The 26,000-nt window shown below is 38.6% G+C and overlaps 1 protein-coding gene across 1 annotated transcript in view; it reads left to right on the forward strand.

Annotated features, from left to right (window-relative positions):
• TBC1D8B (TBC1 domain family member 8B) overlaps positions 1–26,000 on the forward strand; it is a 92,948-nt gene that overhangs the window by 57,625 nt on the left and 9,323 nt on the right. The window contains exons 8-19 of the mRNA XM_080653328.1: positions 580–729; positions 1,351–1,501; positions 1,978–2,192; positions 15,706–15,823; positions 16,694–16,979; positions 17,992–18,121; positions 18,653–18,751; positions 21,035–21,103; positions 21,276–21,516; positions 22,438–22,503; positions 23,958–24,041; positions 25,266–25,322. Coding sequence (XP_080509454.1) covers positions 580–729; positions 1,351–1,501; positions 1,978–2,192; positions 15,706–15,823; positions 16,694–16,979; positions 17,992–18,121; positions 18,653–18,751; positions 21,035–21,103; positions 21,276–21,516; positions 22,438–22,503; positions 23,958–24,041; positions 25,266–25,322 — 1,666 coding nt within the window. The remainder of the gene's footprint in view (positions 1–579; positions 730–1,350; positions 1,502–1,977; positions 2,193–15,705; positions 15,824–16,693; positions 16,980–17,991; positions 18,122–18,652; positions 18,752–21,034; positions 21,104–21,275; positions 21,517–22,437; positions 22,504–23,957; positions 24,042–25,265; positions 25,323–26,000) is intronic.

Here is a 26,000-nt window from a genome sequence, read left to right on the forward strand (position 1 = left end):
CTCTGAATCAAATCAAATGATAACACCCTGGAAATAGGGATTTTCCAGAGAGGTGATACTTTGGTCAAAATACTGACTGTGTCCTAGGGATGGGAATTTTAGTGAAGCTCCAATGAAAGATCCTTGGGTATGATAATGCTGGCTTTCATGGCTACCACACCTCTGAGCTTGAGAGGGTAGCAGATAGGAATAGCCTCAAATTAAAATTTCACAGACTGGACTGTTCTTGTTGATATTCATTTGTTTTACTTGAATTGATGCTTTTCCATTTGTTCTATGCCTTTGGTTAATTTCCTATGTTCTGTGTGTTTTTTTCCAACATTTTGTGAGTATTTTATTGCTTTTGTAGGGGAGTAGCTTGGTTCACTTAGGTCCTGAGTTTTCTGTTACAGATATTAATTTGTTGTGTCTCTAATTTTGATAGAAAAATAATGTCTCCTGGTCTCCTTAAAATACTGCTTTTAAAATATTTATTATGCATATAAATTGTGGTTTATAAATGATAGATAAAACATCCTTTTTCTTTTTGTAAAAACTATTAAGCATACATTTGGAACAATTACATTCTTTCTTTTTCAGGTTCCTATTAGTTCTCATTCTACAGATCCATCTGATAATATTGAGGTACAATCTTTGCCATGTCAAAGGGAATACAGTGAAACTGTGAACACTGAAGCCTTAATGACAGTATATCACCCTCAGAATATGGAGACTCTTAATTCCAAAATGGTACAGAAACAAAATATTTATTACTATGGTCTGAAACACTTGATCAAAAATAAAAATCTTAGAACAGACAAGCGGTCGCCAACATTTCAGACCTCAGACCACCAGTGGTCAGCGGACCACCGGTTGGCGACCGCTGGACTAGTAGGTACCACAATTGAACACTCTTTTGGGGCTTGAAAAGGTTTTCCAGCAGGTACTTCTGTGTAACTTGTTTGGTTCCATTACACAAAAGGACTGTTACCATGAATTAAGATAAAGGATTAAAGTTGAACATTAGCATTTAATTGTATATATTTCTAATAATCAGTCCTAATCAAGGTTATTTGGGGAGAATGATGGTTCAAACCTTTACCTCCTAAAAGTATTGATATTCCTATTTTATATGAGTTAAGCTAAGAATTAAAATAGTAAATTAAATCTCTTATTCTCACATGAATTTAAAAGATTTTTGTGATGACAGTAGACCAGTTTTGGGCCCATCCGAATACTGATTTTGAGTTTCTACAATCTTGATTTCCATACGTATTGATTCATGATGATGAGAGCTGTCGAGTTATTTGAAAGAAGTTAATGTCTCATTACGTTTAGTTGCTTAGATTTTTTTTGTTGTTGTTGTTATAGTTGAAAGAAAAGATGAAGGAACAGTCATGGAACATCCTATTTTCAGAATGTGGGCGTGGTGTTACTATGTTTCGGACTAAAAAGACTCGAGATCTGGTTATAAGAGGGATTCCAGAGACCTTAAGAGGAGAGCTCTGGATGCTTTTTTCAGGTATTACATTTATTTATTTAGCAGACATTAATTATGCCTCTTCTAGGAGTTATACATCAGGCTAATGAAAAATAATTGCAAAGATGGCTAGGATAAAGTCTTATTCATCATGAATCCAGACTAATCACAGAAGGAATGTTAGTTTTGTGTACTTACTGATATATCCACATATCCATTGTCTAAGCAGATTATTTCATTAGGCAAGTTATAGCTAATTGGTTGGAGGGATCTCTATCTCTAGAGTCAAAGGAAAGTTAAGGGGGAAAATGGTTCATGAAAATGTTATTCTGTTGGATAAGTTTGGTGTTGTCCTCATGTTATAGATTCCAGGATGAAGGTTTTTCTTTTGTTTGTACTCAGATATCACTTGAGCATAAAGCTAAATTTAAAGGTATTCCAATTCTTCATGTATATATGCAAGAAGTAGTTTTATTACATTCCCCTTCTTTTGTGTGTTAATATAATCATCTTTACAGGCGCTGTTAATGACATGGCTGCTCATCCTGGCTATTATGCCAAAGTGGTTGAACAGTCCTTAGGGACCTGCAATTTGGCTACTGAAGAAATTGAACGTGATTTACGTCGCTCCCTGCCTGAGCACCCAGCTTTTCAGAGTGACACTGGCATATCTGCTCTGAGGCGAGTACTCACTGCTTATGCATACAGGAATCCCAAAATTGGATACTGCCAGGTATGACTTTGTTATGAACCCAAATGTATAAATGTTTCAAGTGATAAAAATCACATCAAATCAATCTCAAATAGTGTGAAAATTACAGAGGTTGAGTTTTAATTAATAGTGCATGTTATTAATCTAAGTAGAATGATAGAATATTTAGGATTACTGACATTTTATTAATTTGTTTCTCTTTTATATTTAACCAAGTAGAGGCCCGGTGCACGAAATTCGTGCACTGGGGAGGGGGGTGCACGTGTCCCTCAGCCCAGCCTGCACCCTCTCCAATCTGAACCCTCGGAGGATATCCGACTGCCAGTTTAAGCCTGATCTCACAGTCGGACATCCCTCTCACAATCCGGGACTGCTGACTCCCAAGTGCTCGCCTGCCTGCCTGCCTGCCTGATTGCCCCTAACTGCTTCTGCCTGCCAGCCTGATCACCCCCTAACCACTTCCCTGCCAGCCTGATCAATGCCTAACTGTTCCCCAGCCAGCCCAATCGCCCCCAACTGCCCTCCCCTGCTGGCCTGGTCGCCCCCAAATGCACTCCCCTACAGGCCTGGTTGCCCCCACTGCCCTCCCCTACTGGCCCAATTGCCCCCACTGCCCTCCCCTGCCGGCCTGGTTGCCCCCAACTTCCCTCCCCTACAGGCCTGGTCGCCCCCACTGCCCTCCCCTGCCTGCCTGGTTGTCCCTAACTGCCCTTCCCTACAGGCCTGGTTGCCCCCAACTGCCCTCCCCTGCCGGCCCGATCACCCCCAACTGCCCTCCCCTGCCAGCCCGATCGTCCCCAACTGCCCTCCCCTGCTGGCCTGTTAGCCCCCAACTGCCCTCCCTTGCCTTCCTTCTTGTGGTGGCCATCTTGTGATGACATGGGCATGGCCATCTTGTGACCACATGGGCGTGGCCATCCTGTGACCACATGGGGGCAGCCATCTTGTGACCACATGGGGGCAGCCATCTTGTACGAGGGCATGATGGTCAATTTGCATATTACCTCTTTATTATATAGGATTATATAGGATGTTTACTGAATCCCTGCTCTGTAAAAAATATAGTGTAGGTGCCAAAGACTATATAAAGATGAATCAGATAAAGATCTTGGCCTTAAAAGTATATAGACTAGTAGGTATTAAAACATACTTGTTGGCAAATGAAAAAAAAAATGAGGAAGATTATTAGAGAAATATAAAGTCCTGTCAGGATTTAAAATAGGGAAAATTGTTTTCATCTAGAGCAGGGGTGGGGAACCTTTTTTTTTGCCAAGGGCCATTTAGATATTAACATCATTCGAGGGCCATACAAAATTATCAACTTAAAAATTAGCCTGCTGCCTGGCTGGCTGGCTCAGTGGTTGAGTGTTGACCTATGAACCAGGAGGTCATGGTTTCGATTCCCAGTCAGGGCACATGCCCGAGTTGCAGGCTCGATCCCCAGTAGGGGGCATGCAAGAGGCAGCTGATCAATGATTCTCTCTTATCATTGATGTTTTTATATCTCTCTCCCTTTCTCTTCCTCTCTGAAATCACTAAAATATATATTTTTAAAAATTAGCCTGCTATATGTGGTCCAATATTTAATTAACTCACCCCTAATGCCTTGGCAGGGCCAGACCAAATGATTTCATGGGCCTTATATAGCCTGGGGGCCAGATGTTCCCCACCCCTGATCTAGAGGAATCAGAGAAGGTTTCATGGAACAGGTAGCATTTGTAGGACTTGAAAATTATGAATTTTAGTTCTATGGAGATGGAATGAAAGAACATAACAGATGAAGGGATCAATCTAAACAAGCACAGATAAAGGTAAATGTGGAATGTATATAAGACCCTGTTCTGTTTAGTAGAAGTATGATGAATGAAGCAAAGTGATTGGAAAAAAATAATTACTAAGGTAACTTGGGATAGGTCAGGAGTTTGAATTTTATTTTGTAGGCAGTTGCAGAATCATAGAAAAAAATCCTTTAAGAGCACACCATATTTATTAGGGTATGTTAGGACAGTGACACAAATAATTTCAAACAGGTAATATCTCTAAACATAAAAGTTTACTTAAAGGAATAAACAGAGATGAGTGAGTTTTTAAGTCAGTAGGCAACTCTCCATGAGATTATTCAAAGACTTAAGTTAGTAGCACGCTTGATTATCTTTAAAACATGGCTTCCAAGGTGCTCTTTTATTGCCATTACTACTCAGAGGAAAGAGGAGAGAGCATGGAGAAAAAATTGTGGGAGATTCTATCAGCTGGGCTTGGAAAGTGCTCACATCATTTCACCCACATTCATTTTTTATTTTTTAATTATAGTTGACATACATGATTATATTAGTTTCAGGTGTGCACCCCGGTGAATTGATATTACATAACTTACTAAGTGATCATCCTTATAAATCTCACACTCATCTGTCACCATACATAGTTATTGGAATAGTATTGACTATATTCCCTATGCTGTACTTTACATCCCCACAACTATTCTGTAACAACCAATTTGTACCTCTTTTTCTTTTCATTTAAATTCTTTATTGTTTAAAGTATCACATAAGCCTCCTTTTGATCCCATTGACCTCTCCCCGGCCGTCTCCACCCCCTAGCACATGCCCTCACTCTCCCCTTCCCCCCGCCCCCGTCCTCTTCTGTGTCCATTGGTTATGCTCATATGCATGTATACAAGTCCTTTGATTGATCTCTTACCCCTCACCCCCACCTTCCCTCATAGGTTGGACAGTCTATTCGATGCTTCTATGACCCTGATTCTATTTTTGTTCATCAGTTTATGTTGTTCATTATATTCCACAAATGAGTGACATCATGTGATATTTATCTTTCTCTGACTGGCTTATTTCGCTTAGCATAAGGCTCTCCAGGTCCATACATGCTGTTGTAAATGGTAAGAATTCCTTCTTTTTTACAGCAGAATATTCCATTGTGTAGATATACCACATTTTTCTATCCACTTATCTGCTGATGGGCACTTAGGCTGTTTCCAAATCTTAGCTATTGTAAATTGTGCTGCTATGAACATAGGGGTGCATATATCCTTTCTGATTGGTGTTTCTGATTTCTTGGGATATATTCCTAGAAGTGGGATTACTGGGTCAAATGGGAGTTCCATTTTATATTTTTTGAGGAATTGCCATACTGTTTTCCACAGTGGCTGCACCAATCTGCATTTCCACCAGCAGTGCAAGAGGGGTTCTTTTTCTTTGCATCCTCTCCAACACTTGTTGTTTGTTGATTTCTTGATGATAGCCATTCTGACTGGTGTGAGATGGTACATCATTGTTGTTTTGATTTGCATCTCTCAAATGATTAGTGACTTTGAGCATGTTTTCATATGTCTGTTGGCCTTCTGTATGTCCTCTTTAGAAAAGTATCTGTTTAGGTCCTTTGCCCATTTTTTGATTGGGTTGTTTATCTTCATTTTGTTAAGTTGTAAGAGTTCCCTGTAAATGTTGGAGATTAAACCCTTATCAGAGATAGCATTGACAAATATGTTCTCCCATGTAGTGGGCTTTCTTGTTTTGTTGGTTTCTTTTGCTGCACAGAAGCTTTTTATTTTGATGTAGTCCCATTTGTTTATTTTCTCTTTAGTTTCCATTGCCCTAGGAGCTGTATAGGTAAAGATATTGCCATGACAAATGTCTGCTACTTGCTGCCTATGGCTTCTTCTAAGATTTTTATGGTTTCCCGTCTTACATTTAAGTCCTTTATCCATTTTGAGTTTGTTTTTGTGTATGGTGTAAGTTGGTGGTCTAGTTTCATTTTTTTGCATGTATCTTTCCAATTATCCTAACATCACTTATTAAAGAGACTGTCTTGACTTCACTGTATGCTCTTGCCTCCTTTGTCAAATATTAATTGAGCATAATGGCTTGGGTCGATTTCTGTTCTGTTCCATTGGTCTATATGTCTGTTTTTGTGCCAGTACCAGGCAGTTTTGAGAACAGTAGCTTTGTAGTATAGCTTGATATCTGGTATCGTGATACCTCCAATTTTTTCTTCTTTCTCAAGATTGCTGCAGCTATTCGGGGTCTTTTTTTATTCCAGGTGAATTTTTGGAGAGTGTGTTCTAGGTCTTTGAAGTATGCTGTTGGTATTTTTATGGGGGTTGCATTGAATCTATAGATTGCTTTGGGTAGTATGGACATTTTAATGATGTTGATTCTACCAATCCATGTAATTTTCTGAGTACAGGTCCTTTACCTCCTTGGTTAAATTTATTCCTAGGCATATTAGTTTTTTGGTGCAATGGTAAATGAGATTGTTTTTTTTAGTTTCTCTTTCTGTGAGTTCATTATTGGTGTATAAAAAGGCCATAGATTTCTGGGTGTTAAGTTTTGTATCCTGCTACATTGCCCAATTCATTTATTAAGTCTAATAGTTTTTTGATGGAGTTTTTAGGGTTTTCTTTTTACAATATCATGTCATCTGGAAATAATGACAATTTTACTTCTTCTTTCCCAATTTGGATGCCTTTTATTTCTTCTTCTTACTGATTCCTGTAGCTAGCACTTCCAGTACTATGTCGAACAGGAGTGGTGAGAGTTGGCATCCCTGTCTTGTTCCTGTTCTTAGGAGAAAAGTTTTTTCCCATTGAGTATGATGTTGGCTATAAGTTTGTCATATAAGGCTTTTATTATGTTGAGGTATGATCCCTCTATTTCCCATTTGCTGAGAATTTATATCAGGAAAAGGTGTTGGATTTTGTCAAATGCCTTTTCTGCATCAATTGATATGATTATGTGATTTATGTCTCTCAATTTGTTTATGTGTTGTATCATGTTTATTGATTTGCGGATATTGTACCAGCCTTGCATCCCTGGAATAAATCCCATTTCGTCATGGTGTATGATCTTTCTAAATGTAATGCTGAATCCGATGTGCTAGAATTCTGTGGAGGATTTTAGAATCTGTGTTCATCAGGGATATTGGCTTATAATTCTCTTTCTTTGTAGTGTCTTTATCTGGTTTTGGGATTAGGGTAATGCTGGCTTCATAGAAAGAGCTTGGAAGTCTTCCTTGCTCTTGAATTTTTTGCAATAGTCTGAGGAGGATAGGTTTTAGTTCTTCTTTGAATGTTTGGTAAAACTCCTGTGTGAAGCCATCTGGCCCTGGGCTTTTGTTTGCTGAAAGTTTTTTGATGACTGCTTCAATTTCTACCTTAGTTATCGGCCTGTTGAGACTATTTTCTTCTTCTTTTTTGGAAGGTTGTATTTTTCTAGGAATATGTCCATTTCCTCTAGGTTGTTTAGTTTGTTGGAATAGAGTTGTTCATTGTATTTTTTTGCAATCATTTCTATTTCTGTGGGGTCTGTTGTTATTTAGCCTCTTTCATTTCTGATTTTATTTATTTGGGTCCTTTCTCTTTGCTTCTTGGTGAGTATGGCTAGAGTTTCATCAATCTTGTTTATCCTATCAAAGAACCAGCTCTTGGTTTCATTGATCTCTCTTTTTTTTTTTTTTGGTCTATTTCATTTATTTCCGCCCTGATCTTTATTATCTCCTTCCTTCTGCTCACTCTGGGATTTTCTTGTTGCTCTCTTTCTAATTCTTTAAGTTGTAGAGTTACATAATTTCTTTTCTTTTCTTTTCTTTTTTTTTTGAGGTAGGCCTGTAATGCTATGAATTTCCCTCTCAGTACTGCTTTCACTGTGTCTCATAGGTTTCGGAATGTTGTGTTTTCATTGTCGTTTGTTTCCATGATGTTTTTTATATCTTCTTTGATCTCTCTGGTAACCCAGTCATTGTTTAATAGCATGCTGTTTAGTCTCCATGTGTTTGATTTTTTTGGATTGTTTTGATTATAGTTGATTTCCAGTTTTATGCCACTGTGATCTGAGGAGATGCTTGATATGATTTCTGTCTTCTTGAATTTGAAGAGACTTTGCCTATGACCCAACATATGGTCTAGCTTTGAAAATCACCCATTTGCACTTGAGAAGAATGTATATTCTATAGCTTTGGGGTGAAATGTTCTGAAGATGTCAATTAAGTCCATCTGATCTAGTGAGTCATTTAGGATTGCTGATTCTTTGCTGATTTTTTGTCTAGAGCAGGGGTGGGCAAACTTTTTGACTCGAGGGCCACAATGGGTTCTTAAACTGGACCGGAGGGCTGGAACAAAAGCATGGATGGAGTGTTTGTGTGAACTAATATAAATTCAAAGTAAAGGAGTGGAGGGGAGAGCAAGAGAACCCTCCGCGGGCCAGATAGAACAGCCGAATGGGCCGGATCCGGCCCGCGGGCCGTAGTTTGCCCATGGCTGGTCTAGAGGATTTATCCAGTGATGTCAGTGGGGTATTAAAGTCCCCTACTATGATTGTATTGCTGTCAATCTCTCCCTTAATATCTTCCAGAAGTTTCTTTTATGTATTTGGGTACTCCTGTATTGGGTGCATATATATTTACCAGCATTATATCCTCTTTTTGTATCAATCCCTTTAGTATTATGAAGTGGCCTTCTTTATCTTTTATTATGGCCTTCACTTCGAGGTCTATTTTGTCAGATGTAAATATTGCTACCCCAGCTTTTTATTTTATTTTCATTTGCCTGAAATATATTTTTTCATCCCTTCACTCTCAGTCTGTGTGACTCTCTTTTTATGTGTGTCTCTTGTAGACAGCATATATATGGGTCATGTTTTCTTATCCATTCAGCCACTCGATGTCTTTTGATTAGATCATTTAGGCCATTTACATTTAAAGTTATTATTGATAGGTACTGGTTAGTAGCCATTTTTATTTTTTATTTTTTTTGCCTGTGTTCCTTCTCCCCACCCCATCCCCTTTTTATGTCTTCTTTTTACAACAGTCCCTTTAGCATTTCTTGCATTTCTGGCTTTGTAATGATAAGCTCCCTTAGGCTTTTTTTGCCTGTGAAACTCCTGATTTCCCCTTCAATTTCCCATCATAGCCTTCCTAGATAGAGTATTCTTGGATTCAGTCCCTTGCTTTGCATCACTTTGTATACTTCCTTCCATTCCTTTCTGGCCTGATTTGTTTCTGTTGAGAAATCATTTGATAATCTAATGGGAGATCACTTGTAGGTAACTTTCTGTCTCTCTCTTGCAGCCTTTAAGATTCTCTCTTTGTTGTTAACATTTGCCATTGTAATTACTACGTGTTTTGGTGTGGGTCTTTTTGGTTTCATCTTGTTTGGGACTCTATGCTTATGTGACTTTTCTTCCCTAAATCAGGGAAGTTTTTTGACATTATTTCTTCAAATAAGTTTTCTAACCCTTGCTCCTCTTCTTGTAATTCTGGCACCCCTATTATACATATGTTGCTTCATTTGATGTTGTTCTAAAGCTCCCTCAGGCTCTCCTCCTGTCTTTTGATTTTTTTCCTCCAATTGCAGTTCAGATTGGGTGTGTTTTTCTTCCCTGTCTTCTAATTTACTAATTTGGTCCTCCACTTCTTCTAGTCTACTGTTGAAAGCTTCCATAGTGTTTTTTATTGTAGCTATATCACTCTTTATTTCTTCCTGATTCTTACATAGGTTGTTGATTTTTTAATCCATCTGGTTTATGAATTGTATGACCCTTATTCTGAATTCTTTTTTCTGACATATTGCATGCCTCAGTTTCATTTAGTTCCTTTTCTTTTGAGTCCCCCTTTTCTTTCCTTTGGTGGTTGTTCTGTCTCCCCATATTTGCTCTCACTGAAGAATCTACTTGTCGAGTCGTGCAAGTCCTGTGGCTGCAGTGGTGGGCTTTGTGGTGGGTTCTGAGGTCGTGGGCGGTGGCAGCTGCTGCTCGCAAAGCTGCTGGCATGGTTGCAGTGTCCAGGGCTAAAACATCTGGCTGGCAGGAGGGGAGCACACTCTGGAACTCACAGTAGCCCTTGGCCGGGCAGACTGGAGTTCCAGTGTCCCTGGGTCGGCAGCCCAGGCAGCAGGTCCCTGTCCAGAGTTGCTGTAGGATCCCGGATGATGTCTGAGGGCCCCTGGGTGGAGGTAAGGCTGGGCTCCCAGTCACAGCAGCTCTCCCCTTCAATATGTCACTGCCTCTGTGGAAGATCTGGTGCTCCAGGAGAGATTACAGCCATTGCAGAGGCTGACCGGCTATGTGAGCCCAGTCCCCCAGCCTCTGAAGGTCCTGCGAGATCTATCTGTCCCTTCAGTGAGACACACACACACACACACACACACACACACCACATCCACACACTCCCCTTTTTTGTCCCTCCTTCACTCACACTCTCCCCCTCACTGCCATCCTCCCGACTGCTATCTTGGAATCTCCCAATTTGTACTTCTTAATCCTTTCACATTTTTCCATCCATCCCCCCAAACCCCCTCCCATCTGGCAGCCATCAAAATGTTCTCTGTATCTATGAGTCTGTTTCTGTTCTGCTTGTTTCTATAATTTTTTTTTCTATTTAACTGTTGATAGATATGTCTTCATTGCCATTTTATCACTCATATTTTTTATCTTTTTTTTCTTAAAGAATACCGTTTAATCTTTCATATAATTCTGGTTTGCTGTTGATGAACCCCTTTAGTTTTTTATTATCTAGGAAGCTCATTATCTGTCCTTCAATTCCAAATGATAACATTGCTTGGTAGAGTAATCTTGGTTGTAAGCCCTTGCTTTTCATCACTTTGAAAATTTCATGCCAATCCCTTCTGGCCTGCAACATTTCTGTTGAGATATGAGCTGACATTTTTATCGGAGCTCCCTTGTAGTAGAGCTCCCTGCTTTTCTCTTGCTGCTTTTAAGATTCTCTCTTTGTCTTTAAACTTTTGTATTTTAATTATGATGAGTCTTGCTGTGGGCCTCTTTGGGTTCATCTTCTTTGGGACTCTGTGATTCCTGGATTTGTATGTATATATCCTTCACCAAGTTAGGGAAGTTTTCCATCATTATTTTTTCAAATAGGTTTTCAATTTCTTGCTCTCTTCTCTTTCCGGCACCTCCATGGTGTGTAATTTGGTACTCTTGAAGTTGTCCCACAGGTTCCTTACACTATACTTATTTTTTTTATTCCTTTTTCTTTTTTTAATAAATCTTTATTGTTCAGATTATTACAGTTGTTCCTCTTTTTGCCCCTATAGCTCCCCTCCACCCGGTTCCCAAAACTGTCCTTGTCCATAGGTGTACGATTTTTGTCCAGTCTCTTCCCCCACCTCCCACACCCCGTTCCCCCGAGAATTGTCAGTCCGCTCCCTTTCTATGTCCCTGATTCTGTCCTATTCACCAGTTTATTATGTTTGTCAGATTTTTCATTCACTTGATTTTTAGATTCACTTGTTGATAGATATGTATTTGTTGTCACTTTGTTGTTCATAATTTTTATCTTTACCTTTTTCTTCTTCTTCCTCTTCTTAAAGAATACCCTTCAGCATGTCATACAATACTGGTTTGGTGGTGATGAACTCCTTTAGCTTTTTCTTATCTGTGAAGCTCTTTATCTGCCCTTCAATTCTAAATGATAGCTTTGCTGGGTAAAGTAATCTTGGTTGTAGGTTCTTCCTATTCATCACTTTGAATATTTCTTGCCACTCTCTTCTGGCCTGCATAGTTTCTGTTGAGAAATCAGCTGACAGTCATATGGGTACTCCCTTGTACGTAACTAACTGTTTTTTCTTGCTGCTTTTAAGATTCTCTCTTTGTCTTTTGCCTTGGTATTTTAATTATGATGTGTCTTGGTGTGGTCCTCTTTGGATTCCTTTTGTTTGGGGTTCTGTGCGCTTCCTGGACTTGTAAGTCTATTTCTTTCACCAGGTAGGGGAAATTTTTGGTCATTATTTCTTCAAATAGGTTTTCAATATCTTTCTCTCTCTCTTCTTCTGGCACCCCCATTATTCGGATGTTGGTATGCTTGAAGTTGTCCCAGAGGCTTCTTACACTATTTTCATATTTTTAGATTCCTTTTTCTTTTCTGGGTGGGTGTTCTTTGCTTCTTCGTATTTTAAATCTTTGACTTCATTCTTGGGATCCTCTAGTCTGCTGTTGGATCTCTGTATATTATCCTTTATTTCAGTCAGTGTATGCTTAATTTCTAATTGGTCCTTTTTCATATCCTTGAGGGTCTCACTAAATTTCTCAGAGGTTTCTAGAAGATTCTTGAGTAACCCTATAACCATGGTTTTGAACTCTATATCCAGTAGTTTGCTTTCCTCCATTTCTTTCGTTTGTAACCTGTTTCTTTGTCTCCACATTTTGGCTGCTTCCCTGTGTTGATAGAGTGGCTTTGTGTGCTAGGTGTCCTATTGGGCCTATTGGCTCAGCCTCCCTAATTACCTGAGGTGGACACTCTTGGTGCACCCCTTTGTGGGCTGTGTGAACAGTCTTGTTGTAGTTGAGCCTTGATTTCTGTTAGTATCACTGGGAGGAATAACCTCTAGGCCAATTGGCTATGAGGACCAGTTGTGTCTACAATGGGAGAACTTCTATACTGGAGACACCCTTATGGGGCAAGACTTGCTTCAGTGGGGCTTTGGCACTCACTGAATCTGACCTCTGAGTGTGTTTCATATAGATGTGAAGAGTTGTAATCTGGATGGTCTCACTCTGACCACTGTGTACACTGGCTCTTGGATCTCCAAGGAGGTGCAAAGTCAGCCACTGCCTGAGGCCACCCAGCAGCAGCTACAGAGAGATCTGCAGACTCCTCCTCTTTGTTTGGGGTTTGGAGGTGCCCAAATGAGGCCCGGCTGTGAAGCAATGCAAGTTACTTTCCAGCCTTGGGCCTTCTTTTGGAAGTTCTGGGGCTCTCTGACCCAGCTGCAGTTTGTTAGATTTTAGATTTCCAAAGGCCAGGCCATTCATATGCAAAAGCCTCTGTGCACAGCTTGGGTGGTGTTGTAAATTGGGTTGGGTGGGGTCTCAGGGAATCACCAGGGTGGAGCAAACAGCAATGGCTGCCCATCAGCCCAGCCCCGAAGAGGCCCCCGGTTCTCTGTGTCCCATAGCACCGTGCTGGAACAATGATCACTGCAAGCACCTCTGAGAGAAAGCCGCCTTCATGTTCCGGCCCGATGCCAGACAGTCCAATTTCTCTAAGTATGAGTCTGGGTCCCCAGAGTCTCACCCGGAACTGGAGTTCAGAGCAGTTGGGAGCTTGTATCTCCCTCCCTATTGAAAAAGACAACAGCATACCCAGTTGCCAGCCCCTTTCGCACGTGCCTGCATACCTCCAGACTTCCACGCCTCCGTACCTCCTACCGGACTCAATGTCCTTTTCTCTTTCCTTCTAGTTGTAGAATTTCAACTCAGCTAGGCTTCCCGTGGTTCTGGATGATATTCGTTTTGTCTTTTAGTTGTAGTTTTAATGTGGTTGTGTGTGGCAGCAAGTTTAGGTTTTTACCTATGCTGCCATGTTGGTTGTCTCTTATTCGTTTTGCTTTTTGCTGTTCTGGTTGGGCATGTTTTGCTTCCTTATATTCCAAATCTCTGATTTGATTCTCAGTTTCATGTACTCTACTGTTAATCCCCTGTAAATTATTCTTTATTTCAGTTAGTGTATCCTTCATTTCTGACTTCTCCTTTTTTATGCTGTTTAAGTTCTTAGTTTATTGAGCATCCTTATAACCAGTGTTTTGAACTCTGTATCTGGTGGATTGCTTGTCTCTATTTTGTTTGGTTCTTTTTCTGGAGTTTTGTTCTTCTTCAACATGTTTCTTTGTCTCATTTTGGTAGCCTCCCTATGGTTGGTTCTTTGTATTAGGTAGAGGTGATTTGTCTCCCAGGCTTGGCAGAGTGGCCTAATGTGGTAGGGGTTCTGCAGGGTCCAGTGGCACAGCCTTCCCAAACAGTCAAGCTGATTACTCAAGGCGTGCCCCCCTGTGGACTGTGTACACCCTCATATTGTAGTTGAGCCTTGATGGCTGTTGGCATGTCAGTGGTGGTGGGGATTTACCTCCAGGCCAATTAGTTGTAATGACTGGCTGCAACCACTGACTGCTAACTACCTTACAGGATCAGTTCTGCAGGGGCCCACACCATAGAGCAGGGATTACTTCAGCTGGGCTCTAGTGGCCGCTGAGTTCACGCCTTGAGTGTGTCACTTAATGGAGGTGGTTGTGTGGTTCTTCAACGTGTTCTGAAGCTGTCCACTGGGTGCGGGCTCTGGGGCCTCCAACGAGGTACAGGCTAAGTTCAGTTGCTGCCTGTGTTCTGCCCGAGGCCACCCACATGAGCTACAAAGTGGTCAGCAGATGCTTGCCACTGTGCTAGGCTTGGAGGTGCCCAGGTGAGGCCAAGCTGCAAACCAAGGCCAGCTACTACTAGTGCCAGTCCTGGGGCCATTTAGCAAGAGATACGGGGCACACCAAGGCCAGATGCTTGCTTGTTTGAGAGATTTTACTGGTAGGCAAATCTGAAGCATGAGCCAAGACAGGTCAATTGTATGGAAAAAACACTAGAAACCCCTTTGGTGGGCCAGAAAGTTGGGTGGGGTAGGGCATCAGAGAATCATCAGGGTGGGGCAAACAGTGTGATCCAGGTTGATGGAGTCTCAGATATGGTGCCCATCTACTGGCTCTGTAAGGGTGGAGGCTCATCAAAGAAGCAGTAGCCTCTGCAAGCACTTCTGTCTGGGAGAAAGCTGCGCCTCCTCCCCAGCTCTTGCCTTGATGTCAAACAATCCACTTCTTACTCATATGTCTTGGATGCCTTTTTAAAAAATTATGTTTTTATTGAGAGAGAGAGGAAGGGCAAGGGAGAGAGAAACATTGATGAGAAATGTTGATTGGCTGCCTCCTCCACACCCCCTACTGGAGATAAAGCTTGCAACCCAGGCATTTGCCCTCACCAGGAATCGAACCAGCAATTAGTCAACACTCAACCACTGAGCCACACCAGCATTTTGAGTTGCTGCCCCAGTGCTGGAGCTCAAAGGGAGTGAGTCCAATTAAGTCTGTGCACAAGGCCCTCTAAGAGGAACTAGCTGGGACTCAGCAGCCCTCTGTCTTCCTCAGCCTCAATCCCCATTGCTATTTTTACAGCTAGAAGATGTGGGGACTTCTCTTCCTGGCGCTGGAACCTTGGGCTCAGGGTCTAGTGTGGGGCTAGAACCCCTTGCACCTCAGGGGGCATCTCTGCAGCTGAGATATCCCTCCCAGTTTTTATCCAACACACCTGGGTATGGGACCAGCCCGTTCTGTGTCTCCACCCCTCCTACCAATCTCGATGTGTCTTTTTTTTTTTTTAATTCCCTAGTTGTATGACCTCCATTCAGCCAGATTTCAGATGGTTCTGAATGATGGTTTTTCTATAATTTAGTTGTAATTTTGATGTCTCACCTGCATTCTGTTGGAGGATCTTGTCTCTTGGTCATTCCTATTTACAAAGAAGTCTGCAGAATGTTGTGTTGCTGAGCATGGACACTATGGAAGAAGGGGGTATGGATTATGGTTGATAGCTAGCTCTCTCTGCTACAAATTCATTCATAATGGGTTGAATGCCCATAAGGATTACATATCAATCCTATTTATTCATTGAAACTTATCAATACAGAATTTTTTTGAAAAGTAGTTTAAATGAATGAATCATCTGACTATTTTTTATTTCTCTATGAATTTTAGGCAATGAACATTTTGACTTCAGTGTTGCTTCTGTATGCAAAAGAAGAAGAAGCATTTTGGCTTCTGGTTGCTGTATGTGAACGAATGTTGCCTGATTATTTTAATCGTCGAATCATTGGTAAAAAACAAAAAACCACATGAAAAAACACATATTTCTTTTCTAAACAATTTATATGCCTCTTGTCTATCCAATTATTAAATGGAAGAACAGATCAATTAGGTTTTAGAATATACAAAATGCAAGCAATATGAATATGTCACATTCACAGACACGCTCAAGTAAAGACCTTTTTGCACTAATAATAATTGGGAAGATTAATATGTTGCTTTAAAAAAAAGTACCTGGTCTGTTTCTTAATAAAATAGAAATTTTAAGTTTACCCTCTCTGTATTACTAAAATAATGATCTAAAGCATCAAGAGCTACTGTTTAATTTTTAATAGTTTCTTGATAAGAGGTTTTAGACAGCTTAAAATCTCCACATTTATGTGAATGACCAAGTTCTTGGTTTCTTAATTGTATAATATTTTCTTCAGTAATCAAATATTTATAGATCTATGATTCCCCTGCCTTAAAACCATAGATGGTCTCTCCCTTGTAACCTCATAAACCTTCAGAATCATGGCTAGGTCATTGATTGTATGGTCTTTCATTTTAGTTATTTGTGTATTTATCTTAAATTCTACTAGATATTAAGTTTATTGAAGTTGAGATCATTTCATTAATTGGTGTATTACAGGATTCTATGCATAGTAACAATTCAATAAATAATTGTTCAAATGAATTTGAATTGAGTTTCTCAAGTGTTTCTTAATGTAAGACACTCTATTAACAGATAAAGAGATTTGTAAAATGTAGAAAAGGCACTGAAGAAGTTCATAATTTAAGGAAGAAAAATGAGGTTTATCAGCATACTAATAGAAGTGGGAAATATTGGTAACAAATCCTTTTGGAAGGTGTTCATTTTTAAACTTTTTATGTTCTCCAGGTGCCTTGGTAGATCAGGCGGTCTTTGAAGAACTTATCAGGGATCATCTTCCCCAGCTAACAGAACACATGACCGATATGACATTCTTTTCTTCAGTTTCTCTCTCATGGTTCCTCACACTTTTTATTAGTGTACTACCTATTGAAAGTGCAGTGAATGTGGTGGACTGTTTCTTCTATGATGGAATAAAGGCCATTTTACAACTGGGATTGGCAATACTTGACTATAATTTAGACAAACTGCTGGCATGTAAAGATGATGCTGAAGCCGTGACAGCTTTAAACAGGTACTATACACACACACATATACACACACACCCCACAGTGTTTTAACATAAAACAGCATTCATAGAAAAGACAATAGGAAAATAACATTGTCTTTATGTTATGTTTAAATCTGGAGAGCCCCTTAGAGATTATGTTGTTTAATCCCTTACTTTATAGGTGAGGAACCTAAGCCTAGAAACTTGAAGCAATTTGCCCAAAGTCACAAAGCTAGTTGAATGAGAAAGCTACGCCTAAAATTCACTCCACTATTTCCACTTAGAATATAACAAAAGTAAATCACTTTGAAGTAAGCTACTAATATTGTTGATTCATTATTCTGGGATTTTCATAGTCCCAATTTAAACTATAAAGTGTCACTGGGTAAAAGTAATTTGAAGGGAAATGGGTAGTTGATAATGTTAAATATCCAGTGAGGAAAATTGTTCTGTTTTCTAAGTGGTAGACTGAACTTTATTTTCCTATTGTCTTTTCTATGAATGCTGTTTTATGTTAAAACACTGTGGGGTGTGTGTGTGTGTATGTGTGTGTTTGCATATACACTAGGTATGTATATGTTGAATGAATGAATATTTCATTGGGTAACTGTTGTAATGGTCCACCAAATCCCATTATGTACCCATGAAATATAAATACCCCACTTTAACATTTAGAACTCACTATGTTAAGGCTTCAATGTACCTATTCTTAACTTATTTCTCCTTACATGCCTCTACATACCCTATATCCCATCCTTCCTGGGCTATGTGGTATTTTCTGAGTACTCTCAGATTACTCTGAGCCTGTTTGTTTCCATCATGCTCTACTCCCCACCTCTGAAATAATTACTTCACCATCCCATTCCCCATTCCCATGTCTTCCTAATTCCAAACCATCTTCAAATTTTACTTCTTCATAAAACTGTTCCTTGTCCTCTCAGTTGACATTAACCTCTGACTAACTATAGAGAGTTTAGCTGTCATTTCTCAGTATTTTACTTCTACTAATTCTTGTATTACTATCACTTTTGGATAGGTTCTTTGACAGTATCACTAATAAGGATAGCCCATTGCCTTCAAGTGTTCAGCAGGGTTCAAATGTGAGTGATGAAAAAAGCAGTCATATTAGAGTGGATATTACAGATTTGATTAGAGAGTCAAATGAGGTAAGTTTTTAATATAAATATATAATTGCATAGCATATTTAAAATAATTTATACTATAGTTATGTCTCTAGTGGTATTTTAAGAGTAAGGTAATAATACAAGTAAAGATATAATTTTAAAATACAACTTCACTTTAACAATGAATTCTGTGAACTGTTCCTAGGTTATATAGCCTCCTGTACTTCCATTTGCTTTTCATTAAATGAAGTTATCACTAGCTTTCACAAATAATTACCACTTTTAAATATCTGTCACTATATAAAAAGGAGAAAATTATTCTCTTCTTAGAGACTAAGAATTTTACTAATGTTCTTGTACTTATTCTTGACACATAGTAGATGGAATTTTCTCCAGTAAATATGTAGAGAAAATGAAATGTGGAGGTGAAAATTTGCATAATCACTAAACAAATTAAGAAAGTAGCTAGAAATAGAACGAAAGCCTCTGGGAATTGAATCTGATGAAATTCAGTTGTAAGAGAAGTGGATGTTTATTATGAATGAGTATTTACTGAAATCATATTTCTTGCAGAAATATGGTAATATTCTTTGTGAAGATATACACAGCATGCGCTGTCGAAATAGGTTGTATGTGATACAGACCCTAGAGGAAACAACAAAGCAGAATGTGGTGAGTAACCACCACCCAATGGGGGGATACCAGTTGGAGTGACCATTTTTTCTTCAATTTCCTTTAAAAAATTTTTATTCTATGTAAAGGAAATGAGACAAACTAAAGTTTTTAGGTAGATTCTTGCTACAGCTTAGCTTATGATAAATTTTTGAGAGGAAATAAGTTATTTTCTTTTGGGGGGAATTGCTTTCTGTATTTTATTCAATCACAATTTACATTTAATATTATTTGTATTCATTTTAGGTGTACAGCATAGTGGTTAGACAATCATATACTTTATAAAATGTTTCCCCTGTTATTTGTAGTACCCATTCATAGTTATTACAGTAATATTGACTGTATTCCCTATACTGTACTTTACATCCCCATGACTATTTTGTAACTACTAATCTGTACTTTTCAATCTCTTCACCTTTTTCACCCAGTTCATTATGTTGGTTTCACTAACAGTTTTGTGTTATTTGACCTTCAATAGTGAATACTATGATACAGGCGTTTAAACATAGCATATTTGTGATGTGCTTTGTCAATAAGAACAGCTGACCTACATAGTAGTCAATGCTGCTAATGTATATTATTATCTTGAATACTAAGATAAAGGGGAAAATGTCTAAAACAGTATTTTTAAATACTCTCATTTTTAAGGATAGTTTAAAATTTATTTGACTTTAAAGCCTCATACATCTTTTTTAAAAATTATCTTTGTTGTTGAAAGTATTATAGATGTCTCCCCTTTTTTTCCCCCCATGGACCCCATTCTCCCCACTCCTGCCCCCTCCCCAGGCCTTCACCACACTATTGTCTGTGTCCATGGGTTATGCATATATGCATACTAGAAGCCAGATGCATGAAAATTCATGCACTGGCGGCGGCGGTGGGGGGGTGGTCCCTCAGCCCGGCCTGCCCCCTCTCACAGTCCGGGAGCCCTCAGGGGTGGGAGGCGATCAGGGGAAGGCAACGCCCCCATCATACCTCTGCTGCTGCCACTGCTGGCAGCGCAAGCCTCGGCTGGCCCTGGTTACCTGAGCTTCAGGCGGCCCTGGGCAGCTGAGCAGCCGCCATCCGAGGCTTGCCTGCACCTCGGGCCTGCCCTTGGTGGCTGGGCAGCTGACATCCAAGGCTTACCTGCGCCTCAGGCGTCGGCTGGGCAGAGGACATCCGAGGCTTCCCTGCACCTTGGGCTGGCCTTAGGCAGCTGGGCAGCTGACATCCAAGGCTTGCCTGTGCCTCAGGCTGGCCCTGAGCGGCTGGGGGGCTGAGGGCAGGTCCGGCCGCGCTGCATGCCTGCCACCCCCCCCCCCACGGGGCTGAAAGGACTGGGGGACTCTGGTGGGGCTGAGAGGACTGGGCGCCACCATCTTGTGTGGTTGTGGGCACCACCATCTTTGTGACAGTGTGATGGTCAATTTGCTTATTCCCTCTTTATTAGATAGGATAAGTTCTTTGGTTAATCTCTTCCTGCCTTCTGCAGAGCAAAAGAAAGTAACATCAAAATAAAAAGGGGACCCACTGTATGGGAGAACATATTTGCCAATGATACATCCGATAAGGGGTTAATTTCAAAAATATATAAAGTACTCATACAACTCAACAAAAGAAAAACAAACAATCCACTTAAAAAATGGGCCTGGTTGGTGTGGCTCAGTGGTTGAGCATCAGTCTGTGAACCAGGAGGTCATGCTTCAATTCCTGGTCAGGGCACATGCCCAAGTTGTGGGCTTGATCCCCAGTGTGGAGCGTGCAGAAGGCAGCTGATCAATGATTCTCTCTCATCATTGATGTTTCTATCTCTCCCTCTCCCTTCCTCTCTGAAATTAATAAAATATTTTTAAAGTTTTTAATATTCATTTTAATGATGTCTTTATAAATGTCCTTAGTAAGTATTTATAGTTTTCACCAAATAGGTCTTACATGTTTCTTGTTGAGTTTATCTACTCCTTTGCTTTTGATGGTTTTGTTGCTAATATAAATGACATATTTTTTCCTTTACATTTTCCAATTTGTTTATTGCTCTCTATGTAAAAGCTATGGGTTTGTTTATATTGCTTTATTAAATGGCCAAGTTACTGACTCATATTTTTGGACTTATCAGAGTAGAATTCAACTGTTTTCTATGTACAACCTTTTTAAAGGGCAAACTAGGTGCATTTACCTTTGTTATTCCTTTTAAAAGTTTGAAGGAAAGTATTTTACTCTGGCAGAGGGAGATTTCTAAATGGATTCAAAGAGAATTTTTATACTGAAGTGTTAAATTCTAAATTACTTTTAATCTTTTTAAAGTTACGTGTTGTATCACAAGATGTGAAATTGAGCCTTCATGAATTGGATGAACTTTATATCATCTTTAAGGTACTGTTCTTCTTTAAATGAAAAATAATATTCTTGTAATATATTTATTTTTTTACCACAACTACTCTTAAATATTTTTATCTTTATTTTAGTAGGCATGCTTAAAAGGACAAAGCTTATAAAATTACTTTTGCTGATTTAATGACTTACCTTTTTTATTTGTTTTTAATAGAAAGAGCTGTTTTTTTCTTATTATTGGTGTTTGAGTTGTCCTGTATTGAAGCACCATGACCCCAGTTTGCCATATTTGGAACAGTATCAGATTGACTGCCAGCAGTTCCGAGTGTTATATCACTTGTTGAGTCCCTGGGCTCCTTCTGCAAACAGAGACTCACTAGCTTTATGGACATTCCGATTGTTGGATGAAAACTCTGACTGCCTTATCAACTTCAAAGAATTCTCTTCTGCAATTGGTAAGATAATGTCGAATAATTTTCTGTTTTCAAGAAAAATAAAGGGACCCCCAAAAATATTTGTACTACCAGTTACTGCCAATTTAGTCAGATTTTTAAAAAAATATATTTTTACTGATTTCAGAGAAGAAGGGAGAGGGAGGGAGAGATAGAAACATCGATGATGGGAATCATTGATTGGCTGCCTTCTGCATGCCCCACACTGGGGATCAGGCCCGCAACCCAAGCATGTGCCCTGACCAGGAATCAAGCCATGACCTCCTGGTTCATAGGTCGATGTTCAACCACTAACCCACACTAGCTGGGCTTTAGTCAGATTTTTATCACCCAGAGTTATATTGTCTCCAGCTTTGGCAATAACTGGACTTTTTTTCTGTGTTTCTTGCTAAGCCTGAGTATATTGGTCTTATTTTGCCCCTACCCTTCCAAAAAAGCAAATTGTTAGATATGGATGTTTTAACAGTTAACATGAAGAGAACTTTCTCCTTCAGTAAAAATCCAACCACATAGCTAAGGAAAGTAGTAGAGAAACATCCAACAAACATGTACCTAGAGATAGGCCACCAGTTTTGTCATTCCTTTCTTTTACAACACTCCAGCATGCTTTCTTGTCAGGGATTGTCCCTTGAAGAATTTTCTCCTCAAATGAGGCATAGGCCCCATGGAAAAGAAAAAAAGAAATTTGGGGGAAGGGAGATCAGCAGAAGAGCATTTTATCCCTTGATAAAGGGGATTTTGCTTACACACCAGAAGGAGAGGATCTAGCTGACTGGGTGTTTATTTAACTGTTAGCTTAAGTAATAGAAGGTTTCTGAATTTTAATTCTTGACTAATATCTGTATCTTAATTAATCTGTATTACTGGAATTGATTAAATGTCCTTTGGATATGTGACTATTTGCAATTAAATTTTATTGAACAGACATAATGTACAATGGAAGTTTTACTGAGAAGCTTAAACTACTTTTTAAGCTGCATATTCCTCCAGGTAAGAGTTTAACAGTCTTTAATGATGTTTAGCAATTGACTCCCTTTTAACAAGTATAATTACAGATATAATTCCATTTTAACAAATAACAGTATTCAGTATATAAGGTTATTCCTTTATTCTGGCCCATGGATAATACTACCAGTATTTTTGCTGATATATAAATACAGTGAAATCTATGGAAGATAATCTGTATAACATATAGGTTCACAAATTTCCCTCCTGTTAGTGTCCTATCAATTTAATGATAGTTTGTATATAAGAACTACCTATCATTTGAATATTGGTGTAAAGTTGAATTTTTATTGTTGTTGTCATTAGAGAGTAGAATTTAACTTTAAACAAACTGCCAAACTTGTGAAATGGTACAAATTATTCAGAAAAAAATGAGACCAGGGCAGTGATAGTGAACATTTTGGAAAAGGAAACAAAGTAAAAGCTACCATTTATTGAGTGAGCACTTGCTCTGTCAAGGCATTTATCTTACATGCATTCTTATATTTAATTCTCACAATATTCCTGAAAGGTTGTATTATACTTCCGATTTTGTCAATAAGGAGACTAAGGGTCAGAAATATTAAATTACTTGCCAAAGATCACATGGCTGAGATTCAAACAGAGGTCTGACTCCAGAGCTCATGTTTCTGTTTATTCTACCATACTGCCTCCATGTTACTACACCATTCCAGTTTGCTTAAGTGTTTCCCACTAACCTTAAGAGGCTGACTTTTCCAGGCCTGATCCATATTTTGGGAAAACAGTCTTAGGCTTTCAACTAAAGGAACATTACAAAAGTACCTTTTAACTTAGGTAATTCACAAAAACAAATAGCACTGTCTAAAGCTACACTTGGGAACTCTTTTAGTCTTCTTAGGATAGCCAGGAACCATGCTTTTACCAAACCAAGAATCTAAAAGCCATCTTTAACTCTTTACACACTCAGATCACAAACATAGCATTAAAAACAAAAGACAAAACACCAAATAGTTTAATTATGAAGAACTTTCATTACTAAGTCAAGTTGCCATTAAAATGTCTAATATTATCATATAATAAATATGCTTTTAGTTTAGTCGGAGGATCAAAAATAGAAAGAACATTACATATCTGTTAGAGCACTGAACTTCATGTTTTCCTTATTTTTGAAGATGTTTTTAAATAATTGAGGTCACATTTTCAGAGATTTCCAAATGCTCGATTTTCTTATTTCAACTTGTAATGGCTCTCAGAAAACTATAAAAAAGTAAGTAGGAGGAATAATAGAACTCAAAGTGATCAAGTATTTCCTGTTACTTGCTACACAATAGAGTAGTACTACTTCCACATTTCTTCATATATCTTTTACAGAAACCCTTTACTTACTAAATCTCTGCCCCCAGATTTACTTGAGCTGTTAAAGGACCTGTTTCTGTACCTCATTGTTAGTAAATTTGGTCTGGGTAATCTGTTTTCAGCTTATACTGAAGTGGAATTGAAGGACCCTTCAAAGGGAGATGAACTTTCCAAGGAAGAATTACTTTATTTCAGTCAGCTCCATGGTAAATATCTGTTCAAAAATGTATCTGTTTGATAATTACTCACTCAATAGTTATCTTCCTGGCTTTAATATTCTTTACCCAGCTACCTTATGATTCTTTTGTGCTACCCCAGAACTTAGCACAATGCTAAATGCATGGTAAGTACTCCATAAATATTTGACTGACTAAACTGCATTTTGGTTTTGATGCATGGAATTTCTTATTTACTGGAGAATTAGAAAGAAAATCCAGTTTGTTCCCACTTATGTTGCAGAAATTTCTAAAATATATCAGATCATTTCCATGCCTTGTTAAAAATACAATGAAGGCAATAGAGTTTTTGATTATTGAAGGTCATAGCTATTATTCAAACAGTAAATACTTATTATAAATCATTGTAGGTTTAGGAGACAGGGGTGAGTCTGTCTCCAAGGCATAATTTGGAAGGATTATGAGCTTATTTTGTGTCCTTTGCTTCTTTTTCATAAATATGAATGTCTTATAGAGGAATATGTCTGATTAATGTATGTTTACTGCATGTTCGTATTTGAACATAAAGTTTGAAGAGACCTAATAAATCATCTAGTCAGTCCCTTAATTACATAGATAAGGGCACTAAGGTCCAGAAAGAAGTGGTGACTTCTGCAAGATTTCACAATGAGTCATTGCCACAATCAGGACTAATAGCCCGGTCTTCTTAACTTCCAGTATGTTTTATTTCATAATAAAAGAAATAATATTTGAGTAAAGTAAAAAAGAAGAAAATACCAACCAGAAATAAATACTTAATATTTGTTATACTTCCTCCTAGGTATTTTTTTATATGGATTTCCCCCTAGTGTTCTTTTTACTATAAACGTTTTTGAATACTTTCTCTTCTTTTTTTTTTTTAAATCCTCTCCCGAGGACATGCTTAGAGAAAGGAGGAGAGAGAAAGAGAAAAAAATATTGATCAGTTGCCTTCTATATGCTCCCCAACTGGGGATCAAACCCACAACCCAGGTATGTGCCCTGACCAGGAATCGAACCTGCAACCTTTTGGTGCATGGGACAATGTTCAACCAACTGAGCCATTCCAGCTGGGCTTGAATACTTTGTCTTCTAATGCTAGGAGGCCAGGTCAGCTAAAATGGGTTTGTTGAATTGAAGAAAATAATGTGTTTAAAAATCTTAATATAAAATATTATTTTACAAAAGCTATTTGTTAAATAGTTTACAAATTGCAATTGTCCTCTTTTCTTTTAGTTTCCAAGCCTGCAAGTGGGAAAGAAGCAGTATCAGTAAAAAACAGCCCTGAAAAAGGTACTATGATCTAAGAATATAATTTAAATTGTTGGGTTTTTTTAAGCAAAGGGGAAAGGCAGATCCCCCTTTTTTATGTGACATTTTAATTTAACTTAATGATTTTTAATTTTTTTATTTTTTAATTATAGTTGATGTACAATATTATGTTAGTTTCAGGCATACAACCCAGTGGTTACATATTTATATAACTTATGAAATGATCACCCCCTTAAATATAGTACCCATCTTACACCATACATATTTTTTACAGTATTATTGACTATATATCCTATGCTGTACTTGACATCCCCATGACTATTCTGTAACTACCAATTTGTATTTCTTAATTCCTTCACCTTTTTCACCCAGTCCCCCAACCCTCTAGCAATCATCAGTGTTTTCTCTGTCTGTGAGTCTGTTTCTATTTTGTTTATTTCTTTTGCTCTTTAGATTCAATATATAAGTGAAATTATATGGTATTTATCTTTCTCTGTCTGACTTATTTCATTCAGCACAATACACCCTAGGCCTATCCATGTTGTTGCAGATGGCAAGATTTCATTCTTTTTTATGGCTGAGTCATATTCCCTTGTATATATGTACCACTTCTTTGTTATCCATTCATCTATTGATGGACAATTAGATTGCTTCCATATCTTAGCTATTGTAAATAATGCTGCAATACACATAGGGATG

Source organism: Plecotus auritus (genome assembly GCF_963455305.1).
Source record: "Plecotus auritus genome assembly, chromosome: X".
NCBI classification, from domain to species: domain Eukaryota; kingdom Metazoa; phylum Chordata; class Mammalia; order Chiroptera; family Vespertilionidae; genus Plecotus; species Plecotus auritus.